The following is a 13,698-nucleotide window of genomic DNA, read 5'->3' as shown; positions in this document are numbered from 1 at the left end:
TGGGATAGTCAATTTTCTGTACGGCCCAAATTTAACTCAACTCAAGAAGTTCAGTGACATCTAGAACATAGCAGTTCAATTGCTGCTGTTCCATCATTAAACTCAATATCCATTTCTTTCACTAACAGTAAACTGTGACTGTAGTATATTACACCTGCAGCATACGTTGCAATACTTCAAGTACACTTCACTTTGAGATTGCAGCCCATAACCTCCATATCAAAGAGCAAGATCCCATGTTCATGGGAATATAGCTCATGTCATGTACCGTCCTAACTTGGGTATAGACTGCTGTTCCTCAATTGCATTATCAATACCCTAGAATTCCGTACTCAATACCTTAACTGCAGTGATTCAAAAAACCCACCACTACCACCTACAGGAATATGGGGTGATGTGCAATAATTTCCATCTTGACAGCAATGCCCAAATACCAAGAACAAATCTTTGCTTTAAATCCTTTTAATACATTAAATTTACTTTACAATGTAATTTTACATTGCAACTAAAGTAAAAGGTCACATTTTCATGAAAGAGGCAGAAGAGTGTCAACTAAAAAGCAAAGTTATATTATTTTGCACCTTCAATTTATAAGAAATTTTAACCACAATCACCTCCACTTCACCATTAGCAAGCTGTCTCTCTCTTTTTTCCAAATCTGCCAATGTTTTTTGTAGTCGTTCCTCAAGTGCAGCATATTCAAGCACCTATCATCAATAACAAAAGAATGCAAAATTATGAAGTTTCTTTTCAGTGCAGCGTTGATAATTTGCAAAAATCTTACAAATCATAAATAGACAAGTGGTTCCCCACCTTCGGACTGAATCTCAAAAATAGGACAGAAGCCTCATTTACCATTTTCAGTTATTAAGGCAATTTATCTCATCATAATTCAAACAAAGGTAAGCAAGGAAAAAGGGTATTGAGATCTATTACGAACGGATATACTTGTTGGTCTTAATACAGTTCCTTTTACTTCAAGCTTTCTCACCATTAGGATTTGTAACCTGTTTACCAACTTTTCCTACAACACGTTTTGAATTATAATAATTAAATGCTTATACCACTCCTTTGTAATGGTGAATAGGAATTTTACATGTTAAGGAAGTTTTAAAAAGGTTCGATGAACCTTCTGAGCATTTTACAAAGGTCAGCTGGACTTATTTAAAAATACCCCAAATGTCAGTGCACCAGTAGAAGTCTAAATATCATAAGCACATCTTTAAAAAAGTTGTGCAGCCTTCTATGCACTTGCAAAGAATTTGTGTTTTTAATTTCAGGCTTTGAACATTTTCAGTTTTCATTTGTATTTTACAAAACCAAACTTTGATTACTAGTTAAAATAGGTATTATTACAGATCATGTAGAGAATCAAACAAAGGTGAAATCCAAGGCAACTTTACTTCAGCTGACCAAACATGAGTATTAAATCGATTCTAACTGTTTAGCCAGACAGACAAACAATAGTCATCACTATACTGAGCTAAGTTAACATTTATTGTTCTAAGTATGTCGCTGCTTAAATGCATCAGAAATCAGTGTCAATCTTTTAATGACATACATTACTATGCCTTCTCTCTTTGTCAAATGTTACAAATGAGAGAGGAGTTTCTTCTGCATTAAATATCCCAGAACATTACATTGAGTTGCAGAGGAAAACAGGTTTATTTAACTGCATCTCATCAACCCTGTATCAACGTACTGAAATGCAAAATGTGCCTCACATCTATACAAAATTATGACAACAAGGGTAAACTAGCACTCAAATACAACACCAATTCTAGTTCTGGCTGCTCAATGAAACCATTTCAATTTAACTTTCAGGGATGAATGAATTTGAACTCCTATGTCACTGTTGCTGAGCACTATTTAGTACCTTTTCCAAGTAGTTTGATTTCAACTTCTGATTCCACAAAATATGCAACCTCACACTTACTGACTACAGTCTGTTTGCCCATTTCCCAAAACAGCACATACTTTCCTGATTTTTGTTCTTAGTCAAATCTCTTTTCTGTTGTGAACAAGTTGAGGTGTCCCTGATGCAAGTTCAAATTATTGATATACTCCCAAGTATAAAAGTGGAGCCAACATCTATCCCTGAGCAAATCTACTTCCAACTCTTGCCTTTTGCATAAATAATTTTCACTAAATTCATCATTACAAGCAACAATTATTTATCTAGCACCTTTAACATATTAAAACGTCCCAAAGCACTTTGTAAGTGTTTCTAACAAACTTTGACACTATGCCATATGGGGAGATATTAGGGCAGATAAACAAAAGCCTGATCAAAGAGGAGTTTTAAGGAACACTTTAAAGGAACACAAAGAAGCAGAGCACAGCAGAGCTTAGAGTGGGAATTCCAGATCTGAGGGTCTTAGCAGCTGAAGTTAAAGCTGCTTAGCTGAGAACATTGAAGGTCAGCAAAACACATGCAAAGTCACATTCAATCAAGAGTTAAGAGATTAGCTGCAGGGTCCCGAAAAAGTTGCAGTTTAAAAGATGGCATAGGAGGCTAAACAGGACAGCATTGGAATAGTCAAGCAGAGAGGCACACAAGATCTTCTGGCAGAGACCAAACAGCATGACTTCAGTAATCTTCCTAATATTTTGTTGGAAGCTATTTCTGCACATCCAGTTTTTCATATTAGACAAGCAGTCTGATGATTTGGCTAAGTTGGAGAGCAAAAAGAAATGGTGCAGAGACAGAACTGATGGTGTGAATAAATCTGTGAGAGCTGTAGTATTATCAGATGATTTCATCTGGGCTTATGTGTTGATAAGAAACAGGAGAAAGCCAAGATTAAATTTTGAGGGACGCCAGAGGTAACAGAGTTAGGACAGGAATAGAAGTCATTTAATGTGATAGATATAGAAAGGTTATAGGACCAGGTGAGAGTTGTCCCAATCAGCAAGACAACAGACATTGGAGAAATATGGGGTAGTCTTACTATGTCAAAGGCTGCAGTTAGGTCTAGAATGACAAGAAGGGTTTGCTTACCACTACCACAACCACAAAAAATGACACTTCTGATTATTTTCTGTTCATTCACAAGATCAAACATTGCTTGCTAGGTCAGCACTTACTGACCATCTCGAACTGTCCTTAAGATAGGATCATGCGCTGCCTTTGTGAACCGCTACAGTCCTTGTGGAGTAGGGATACCCATAACGCTGTCGAGGAGAAGGTTCCAGGATTTTGACCCAGCAACAGTGAATGAGTGGTGATACGGTTCCAAGTCAGGATGATATATGACATGGGGGCAAATTGCATGGTGGTGTTCCCATGTACCTCCTACCTTGTCTTGTAGATGGTGGAAATCGCATGTTTGTAAGATGCTCTCTAAGGAGTCTTGGTGAGTTGCTGCAGTGCATTTACTGGACGAATCAGCAATAAGTGAATATTGCAGGGATTGGATTTGGCACCAAACCAATGGATTGCTTTGACCTGGATGGTGTCAGATTTCGCAAGTATTACCAAAGCTGCACTCATCCAGGTAAGTGGACAGTACTCTACATTGCAGATTTGTGCCTTTTAGATAGTAAACAGGCTTTGACAAGTCAGGAGGTGAGTTCCTCACTATAGAGCTCCTAGCCTCTGACCTGCTCTTGTAGCCACAGTATTTATGTGGCTAGTCTAGTTTGGTTTCTGGCCTATGGTAACTGCAGGATGTTGTTCATAGCTGATTCAGTAATGCTACTGCCATGGAATGGTCCTTGGTTGGCGCCTACGTGGCACCAATGCAACTTGCCATTAACAGCCCAAGTCTGAATGTTGTCTGGCTCTTGATGCATTTGGACACAGACTGCTTTGTTATCTGAGGAGTCGTGAATGGCAGTGACCACTGTGCAAGCAAGAATGGAGGGGAGGCGATGGCCTAGTGGTATTACCACTGGACTGTTAATCCAGAGAGCCAGATAACATTCTGGAACCCAGGTTCGAATCCCGCCACGGCAGATGGTGGAATTTGAATTCAATAAATATCTGGAATTAAGAATCTAATGATGACCATGAATCCATTATTGATTGTCGGAAAAACCCATCTGGTTCACTAATGTCCTTTCAGGAAGGAAACTGCCATTCTGGTCCAGCCTTCATGTGACTCCAGGCCCACATCAATGTGGTTGACTCTTAACTGCCCGATGGGCAATAAATGCTGTCTAGCCAGTGATGCCCTCATCCCCTAAACTAATAAAGGAAAAAAAAATGAACAACCCTACCCACGATCTTATAAATCTTAATTAATGGTGGACATTTGGACAGGACGCAGAGAATTCTATTTTCCGTTTCAAATAGTGTTGTGGGATCATAAAGACAGAGAGGCTTTGTTGGACATCTTATTTCATAACAGCATTAGAATCTTTGGGCAGGAATATTGCAGTCAAGAATGGCTCGGCAATTTGGATAGCAGTATTAAGATTTGGAGCTATTCAGCAAGTGAGAAAAGAAGATCTAAAGCTTTTCTTTAATCCAACCTCCAAGGAAGTCATTTGCCATTGTTTAAAATCCAGCTTTTCTATTTATAATATACACTTATACTAGCTATATTTTAGTACATAGAGTAAAAATGCATGTGGCTATTTAATTTATAAATACATAGCCCTTTACTGGGAAAGCAATGTTTGGCTCAGGAGCTAGCCTTAAATTCTTGACAAGTTTACTGCTACTTCACCTTTTTCTTCACAAGTGCTTCCCTTTCTCGGTCTCTCTTCTTCCACTCTTCAGCAAGGGCCTGCATGTGAGCCAGTTCTTTGTGCTTCAACTATTAGCAAGAAACATAATACATTAGCCACTTAAAAACCACAAAAAAAATTATCCACATAGAACACAAGATTTATTCAGACAATTAATCAAGGAGCCTGCGAAGAAATGAAGAAAATTAAGGAAAAATGGGGAAATGGTTAATACTTTTGGAGTTACATAATATTTAAGTTGTAGTTAAAAATATAAAAAGCTCAAGTATAAGGGAGTTGCTTTCAATGTTATACAATTAGGTTGGCCCCAATTATACCAATGGTCCAAATATAGTTTTCCACCTTATCATCAGCAACAAGTTACTTGATAAATTTGGGTTTGTTGCTGAACAAGCAGGATTTACCTGATCCTGAAACAAATCTTCTTGTACTTCTTTCCACATTTCCAACTCTAATGCAGCTTTATATTCCATTGTCTCACGAGGCCCAGGTTCATGACCAGGCTCTGAAGCCTGAACAGGCTTAGCTGAAGGATCAGGCTGTTGCTGGTATCCAATATTTGAATTCTGCAGTAGAAACAGTTTTTTAGCATTTAAAACTATATTTACATTTGTGCTCTAAATAAACAACAGTGAATAAGAAGTCAGTAGTCAGCCCTTTGAGCATGTTGAATCATTGAATTACAGCAGGGTCTGCAGCATGTGGTTCCAGAACCATTTGCAGCTCTTTAACATATCATTCACAGGTCTCAACTTTGTCCAGTTGAATCCAAGCAATATGAAAAAACCTAAAAAAGAACTCAAGCCAAGAAACACACCAGCCATGTCTTTATTGTAGGGATTAAATGTTAATCAATATGCTATATTTTAAAGGTTCAAATGATAACTGAAAACATTATCATACTCTTAATAAGCAGTATAACTAGATGATGGTTATAGAAAATGACTGATTCGAGAATGGGATTTATGACTGTGATCATTATTTTTTGAAGTATCATGGAGATGATACATTATTCTAAATGAGCTGCAAGATTTTTTTTTAATTGATCTATTCAGTAGCTGCAAAAATTACTTTAATTCTGTAAATCCCAATGGAAAAGTTTGTTTTAAAACTTTCTTTACTAGCAAAATTAGAGTAAAAAAATCCAAAAGCCCCCACAGTAACTCAGCATTATGGAATTCGAATAGTTACACCACAGAAGGGGTGTATTTGGTCTATGATGTCTGTGCCAGCTTTCAACTAACGTCACCACCTTGCCTTCTCCCCAGAACAGTGTACGTTCATCCTTTTCAGGTAATGATCTAATTTGCTCTTGAATACCTTTATTAATCCTGGCGCCAACACACTTTCAGTCAGTGCATTCCAGATCCTACACACTTGCTGTGTGAAAAAAAGATTTCCTTATGTTGCCACTTCTTTTCTCAATTAGTTTAAATCTATTTCCTCTGATTCTTAATTCTTACATCAATGCTAACAATTTCTCCCTTACTAATCTGTCCAGAACCCCCAAAATTTGAAAGCCTCTTTCAAATATCATCTCAACTTTTTCCCCAAAGCTACAATTCCAATTTCTTCAATTTATCTACGTAACTGTTTCTGATCCCGAGAACATTTCTCATGCTGCTATTCTGAATCCTCTCTCATGCCTTCACATCCTTCCAGTATATATGGTGCAATAACTGAATGCACACTCCAGCTGAGGTCAAACCAATGTTTTCTATGCTTGTATTGATAACATTGAGGATGTTTTATGCTTTATTAACTGCACTCTCAACCTGTTCTACCACCTTCATCAACTTGCACATACACATGCTCATGCATCTCCTTTACACTTCTATTTGAATTTAAATTTCTTCTACTGATGCATTAGCTATGTACAAGAAATAAAACCTTTATTATATTTATGCAAGTTGTGCATTTTACTGGAGACATGAAGCAATATCACATTTCTGTTTTGCAGAAAATTTAGACAAATCTTTTTAAAAGGCTCTTCAGTTAAGAAAAAGGCTCACTCAATTCATTCCTGAAATGAAAGGCTTGGAATGAAGGAGGCAATGTATTCTTTGAGCCTAAACTCATTGGACGTTGAAGGATTGAGATGGTCTTATTGAAACATACAAGATCCTGCGGGGTCATGACAGTGTGGATATCTTGTTGAGGAGACTAGAACTAAGTGACGGACTTTAAGATTAAGAGATGTCACTTATAAAACAGTTATGAGAACTCTTTCCCATTGAGAATCATTAGTGTGTAGAATTCTCCTCCCTAAAAAGCAATGCAGCTGGGTCACTGCATTTATTCAAAACAAAATTAGACCAGTTGTTGATAAACAGTAGAATCAATGTTTGTACAGTACAGACATGAGAGTGGAAAATTAGGACCACAACCAGATCAGCCGTGATCTTACTGAATGTAACAGTAGTCCACAGTTTATGAAAAAAAAAACGCTTCTGAAAAGTCAGTAATTGGAAACGGTATGGGACTGCTTGCGGACAAGAAGCACTATATAAATGTCAGTTATTTCTAGCTCTAGTGAAAAGGTGAGAGGAAAGGAGCGGGCTTTTTTTATTAATAAAAAAAACATACCAGTCCATTTTGTGATTTGTAAAACTACTCAAAAGTTTAGCTGGTACTGCTAATGCAGAAAAGTGTCTTTAAATGCTCAGATTTAGACTTTCTAGCTCATGTTCAGGGTAACTATAAAGTAATTAGGTATGAATATGCATCAAATCTCAGTAATATCAAAGGGTTCTTTAATGAGTTATTAATTCTCATATCTAGGACAGTCATCTTTAGTGCACTACTTAGGCCAGCTAGCTTGATTTATTTAATATGCCTAAGTTTCTCCCACTCAGCTCCTTTCAAGCCTCCTATCCCATTTACTTGTCTGCACAACAATCTGCAACAGAATTTAGAAAACAGATATAGAGAACTCTGAACGGCCTGTGTCTATGAGCCCTGCAAATTTCACGGATTTTTTTATGCAAGATAGACAAACAGACAATAATCCCATTCAATTGTTTTTTTGCAGTATGTGGGCAACAACCATGGGCAGTAAACAAGGGGGACGTGGGGGCAAAAGAATGGCTCACCCTCCCAGAAGAAAGGTAGGTAGCCAGTCAACTGGCCCCCATCCTTAAACCGGCTCATAGTGAGACTCCTGCTGGCTGCCAGCCAATCTGTTTGGGTTGCTGCTCCTGTAGTCCTGGCAACACCAGTGGACAGCAGGAAGGCCAAGAATTCTCCTTCCTCTGGAACCAAATACCCCATTGGATCTGGAGGAGGGAAGGTCTGGGGGCTCTGGATGGGGTGGAGATTGGAGGCGGTGAGCAAGCATGGTGGGTTATAAAGAATATGAGGGTAGGATGGAGGAGGGATGCAATCTTCTCAGTGGTGTCTTGACGAACAAGTGCATCCTTCAGTAATAATACCCTTCCTTTCTTTTCACCGTTTCAAATGCTTTGGACAAAACAGAAGTCCTGCCCACACCTACCGAATGTTTTATGGCATGGGTATAGTAATACTCGGGAATAATATTTAACAACTTCAAAGGACTCATAATTATTTACTTACATATGATAGGTGGGCTGTTTTATGAGTGGATGGCAAAGCATGGGCTAGCCATCCGACCAATGTTCCCTGCAACCCCGTTGAAAATGCGCCCAAGGCGGCCGTGTAAGATCCAGCTATTATATTTTAATCAAGTCTTCAGTCAATCATTTTTAAAAAATCATGCTGACTACACGGTACTTAAGTAAATGCAGATCAAAACATGTAACAAAACATCTGTTTCTCAAATCAATATCAAATAAAATCTAAGCTTGAATTTATGCAAGAATACCATAGGCTCACCTGAGATGAATCAGACACAGTAACATGTTGAGTTTTTACAAAATTATAATCCTCCAGGGTCATGGAGTAGTACAGTTCAGCAATTTTGTTGCTCGACCTAATGAGACAGTGGAATAACTTTAAATAAAGAACTCATCCATACAATATCAATTTTCAGAGCACAGTATCAAATTCAAAAACGTTATAATTAATGAGCCTGTTAGCTCAGTTGGTTGTACAGCCATTGTGTGAACCAAATTACTAGAACAGCACAAGGTTCGATTTCTGTACTTGATGAGGTAGACTCAGGGCCAATTTCCTCACCCTTCCTGGAGCAAAGAAAATCACAGCAGTTTACTGTGGCTTGGTAAATGATTGCTAAGGTCCTACCTTGGTGCAGAGAATTCAGGAAGATGATACTTAATGGCAAAAAAGATGACTGTAAATAGTGTAAAAAATACTTTTAAAAAACCATTTAACTTTAGCTTGGTGTGACATTATCCAATGTTTTCCCCGTACAATTTTGAGAAGTCTAAATTAGTGGAATAAACTCCTGCTTTATATGTAATTAAACCTTTAATCCAATGAAAATATTAGAATGTATTACTAACAATGTTGTCACAATGAAACTATTCTGTCAGCAGTTTTCAAGTTTCAATTATAATTTTATTATTGTTCCCTTTCTCCTTCATTTCTCTTTTAATATTAGGCTTGGAGAAGCATTTTTCTATTTATTTCTCATACAAAATGAATATGTTTTAAAAAAAAGGTTTTCCCAACACACAACTGTCTTGATCTTAAAAGAGTTAGTGCTTAGTTGTTGAATTATTGATACGCAAAATGATATTCTGTACCCATCAGTACCTTTCAGAAAGGACAAATGTATTAAAAACAGCAATGCCACATTGCATTGTCGATAAATCACACCACGTCAGTTTAAAAAAAAATTTCTCCCATTTGCTGTCTATCTAGATTCTTTCTACTTTACTGCCAAAATTGCCCTTGCACAGATAAGCAGAAGTTCTCCTGCAATTTTTTTTTTCTTTACAGACACTTCGCCAGTCTGACTGAGCTTGGGGAATACCATTTGAGTGCAGGAAATTGTATAGCTTCACTCAGGACATATGCTGATTGGAGGGACTCCAGATCAGCCCACAGCAAAGTCCCAAAACAAAGCCAAGTCTTGGTCAAACAATTAAAATTTTCTTCAGGATCCAGGTCAGTAAACCACTGTAGTTGCAGCTGGTATATGGATTTGAGACAGACAAAGAGTCCTACTAGACCTAAACTGAGTAAGATAACTCATAGGCCAGTACCTATGAGTTAGGAGAGCGCATACTCTAGAAAATCCACATACATCTGAGTTGGAACAGTTAAATTGCTTAGCAAAATCCAAATCAGACCCAATAAAAATAAACGCCTGGTTAAATGATCATCGGTTCTAATGGAGATCAATACCGGCATGGCCGTATCAATGATTGCAGAACCAGTTTTTTAACAAAATTTGGTCTGAACTCCAACTCTTAAGTTTGCACAAGACCTTGGCTAGGCTGAGAACCTATATCAGGGAACCTTTACAGATTAAGGGTATAACTTCGGTTCCGGTCTTGTATGAGAAGCAGCTAGTTCAGTTACCACTGATTGTAATAAAAGGCACACGTTCAAGCATGATAGGGTAAAATTGATTGACAGAGATTCACCTAGATTGGCTCAACATTTTTCAATTAGAAAATGGCTGCCTGAGTGAAATCCTAATTACATAACCAGAAGTCTTCCAGGAAGGTCTAGGGACTACCAGAGGAGTCAAGGCCACCTTGCATCTTGACCTGGAAGCAATTCCATCATTCTGCAAGACCACCCAGTGCCATTTGCCCTAGGGGCAAAAGTAGAGGCAGAAATCAGAAGGCTAGAAAATGAAGGAATCATCAAATCAGTATAATGTGCAGAATGGGCAGCACTGGCTGTGCAGATTTTGAAACCCAAAGTTTCACCTTTGTGGGAGTTTTAAACAAGCGGTAAACCAGTTTTTGCAGCTGGATAAGCACTCAATCCCTCAGATACAGGATTAATACAAAGCTGGCAGAGGTGTGACTTTCATGAAGCTTGGCATGAGCCACGCTTACTTGCAATTGTGTTTAGATAAGGATTCCCTGAAGTATGCTACAATTAATACCCAGAAGGCTTGCCATTTGGGTGTTGTCAATTTTTCAGCAGACGATAGAGAACATTTTGTAAGGTCTATCTCAGGCTGCCATTTATTTAGATGATGTGCTAATAACAGGGAATAAAAAAAAACACTTAGAGAGCTTGGGCATAGTCCTTAGATGTTTTTATGTGAGCATACGCCAAAGGGAAAACTGTATGTTCCAGGCACTCGAAGTGACTTACTTGGGCTACAGAGTTGACAAAAACTGGGTTACGCCCACTGGAAGATAAAATGAGGGCGATTAAAGTTGCCCCGGCTCTCACGTCTGCCCAGGAGCTGAGGTCATTTCTTGGGCTAGTAAATTATTCTGAAAGCTCCTACATAAACTGCCCTCCACCTTTGCATCAACTCCTAACAAAGGGTCAGCCTTGGAAAAGGTTGCATAGACAAGCCCAAGCTTTCAGTGAAATGAAGAAATAGCTTTCATCCTTTAAAGAGTTGGCACACTGCAATCCCAAGTGAGATCTGGTATTGACATACGATGCCACCCCATACAGCATCTAGGGGTTATTAGCTCATAGGTGGCCCAATGGAGAGGAACGCCCAACAGCATGTGGATCCCCGACTTTGGCTAATGCAGAGCGTAAATACGCCAAGGCAGAGAAGGGAGGATTGGTGGTCTTAGAGTCAGGAAGTTCAACCAATACGTTTATGGATGAAAATTTGTGATAATAACAGGCCACAAATCCCTACAAGATCTGCTTAAAGAGCACAAGACAGCGCCACCCAAATTCACTGGTGGGTTCAAATACTAAGTGCCTGTAATTACAACTTAGAACACTCTACGACAGGCCAAGTAGTGAATGTGGATGCATTGAGCTGCCTCCCATTGGCAGTAACACCGCCAATAGTACCACCAATGGAAAAGTCTTGTAATGGTATTAAATTTTCTGGACACAGTCACAGTTGATAATAGCAGACTTGGGGCGCAGGAAGATCCAGTTCTGTCAAAACTGAAACAACTGGTGATGATGGACGAAGCCATACAACTAGATTAAAACCTTTTCTTTGGACCCAGAGAGACCAGCTCACAGTAGAGGATGCTGGCGATAGTCCTGAACAAAGGGCATCACTAGATACTAACTGAACTCAACCAGGTTCATCCAGGGGTCTCCAAAGTGAAGATGCTGGCGATGCGTTATATCTGATGGCTAGGCTTGAATGCAGAGATAGCCATGTTGGTGTAGCAGTACCCAGAGTTTGAATTAGGTTTACTGTCACATGTGTTCACACGAATACAGTGAAAAGTTTCCAAGTCGCCACTTACGGCACCATTTTAGGTACAAAGATGCCTAGGTACAGAATCTTAGCTACAAAACAGAAAATAATGAAGACAAAGTTTAAAAGTTAAACGTTACAGTCTTTCTTACTAAAAATTGGAAGAACAAAGAAACACAGTTAACACCGTAGTCCATAAGTGTCTGGCCATGCTGGACTCCTCACTCCTCTCAACAGTTCAACCTCCCCTGCTTTGGGCTCGACCTTGGTACCACACTGTGCTACCTACACTCGCCACCTTGAAACCTGTTCCTGTTACTGCCACCACCACGGGAAACATGTTCCTGCTCCCACCACTGCCTCGTGCTGCCTGCTCCTGCTCTTGCTACTGGCCACTCCAGCTGCCTTCTCCTGCACTCCTGCTAGAGTCCTGCTCAGGTACCACTCCAGGGCCCCAGTTGCTTCCACGCTCTGGACCTTGAAGAAACCATGACACTGTTCATAAAAAATTGGATAAGAATGATGGCAAGAAAAGGTTTCAGGAGTTTAGAAGAATGAGAGATGATCTTCCTGAAACGTAAGATTCTCAGGGTGTGTGATATAATAGATGCTGAGAGATTGTTTCCCATTATGGCTCATCATTTTAGACAGAGAGGAGGAGGAATTTCTTCTTTAAGAGGGTTGTGAAACTGTAGAATTCTTTAATTCAGAAGGCTGTAGTGGCTGGTTCATTAAGTATATTCAGAGCTGAAATAGTTAGATTTTTAAATCAGTTAGGGAATCAATAATAATGGTGAAAAAACAGGAAAGTGGAGTTGGCCAGATCAGCCACAAGCTCATTGAATGGCTTACATCTGCTTGTGGTCTATTAGCAGAACAAAGAAGCAGTCCAGTGATATGGCACAAAACCAGCAGTACACATCCTACATTAGAGTCAAGATCACACTGGTGAATCTTTGCGATTAAAAATAAACTCGTATTAGTAACTTACTTTACTTGTCTGTGACAGACAAGCATAGGATATATTACTCAAAGTTTAAGACGTACTATTACACACAAACAGGATTTGGCAATGAGGAATTACAACTAAGGTTTCTAGTATTATTTTAATAATTTACTTGCCCATGTGCTGCCACAACTGGTATCCTCTCACTGTAGGTCTGACGCCAACATTGATCTCCTGATGGTCCCAAAAAGCGAGATTTTTCTGCTGTCAGAACATTGGATAATTTCAATCTTGCCACTCCCAACAGCAAGTCTTTGGCCATTTTATCTTTGTGCCATACTTCAACCAACAAAGGTAACCTAAAAGATTAAATTAATCTGAATTTATAGTAAATATAACATGCGATATTCTACTGCTACACTTAAATCTGTTTATTTTGTCACTTTATTTGAGGTCAAGTTCAAAAATATAACCAAGTTGAAATCTGAAATAAACTTGTTTTTGAGACAAAAAAAAAATCACATCAAGTTCCTAACTAAATCACGCAGGCAAAGATGATGTCAGGTTCAGTCCTCGATCTATGCTGAGTTAGTTAATATTGGGTAGTGCTAGCTTCAATGGCCACAAAAAATGTTAACAAAAATTTTCCAGGATTTTCTTCTCTGATTCTTATTCAATTACCTGAGACAGAAGAAGCAAGAACCAGAAAAAATATAGGGTAGGTAGCAAAAGTATACCAGGTATGGCTTCAAAAGTTTAACAGACCAGAAGGATTCAGGATTAACGTAAAATGACGGCCTGC

General features: G+C 38.8%; 1 protein-coding gene across 1 annotated transcript in view; it reads right to left on the bottom strand.

Moving 5' to 3' along the window:
- The window catches only part of LOC109913450 (centrosomal protein of 120 kDa), a 181,537-nt gene that overhangs the window by 23,701 nt on the left and 144,138 nt on the right, over positions 1-13,698 (bottom strand). Inside the window, exons 9-13 of the mRNA XM_048593566.1 lie at positions 13,073-13,255; positions 8,548-8,644; positions 5,100-5,261; positions 4,674-4,763; positions 615-707 (exon numbers count right to left, since the gene is read on the bottom strand). Of these exons, the coding sequence (XP_048449523.1) occupies positions 615-707; positions 4,674-4,763; positions 5,100-5,261; positions 8,548-8,644; positions 13,073-13,255 (625 nt within the window). The remainder of the gene's footprint in view (positions 1-614; positions 708-4,673; positions 4,764-5,099; positions 5,262-8,547; positions 8,645-13,072; positions 13,256-13,698) is intronic.

The sequence above is a fragment of the Rhincodon typus genome, chromosome 3 (assembly GCF_021869965.1).
Source record: "Rhincodon typus isolate 14 chromosome 3, sRhiTyp1.1, whole genome shotgun sequence".
Lineage (NCBI taxonomy): Eukaryota > Metazoa > Chordata > Chondrichthyes > Orectolobiformes > Rhincodontidae > Rhincodon > Rhincodon typus.
Note: the sequence above shows the minus strand (reverse complement) of the source record. Positions and strands in the feature narration are given on the sequence as shown.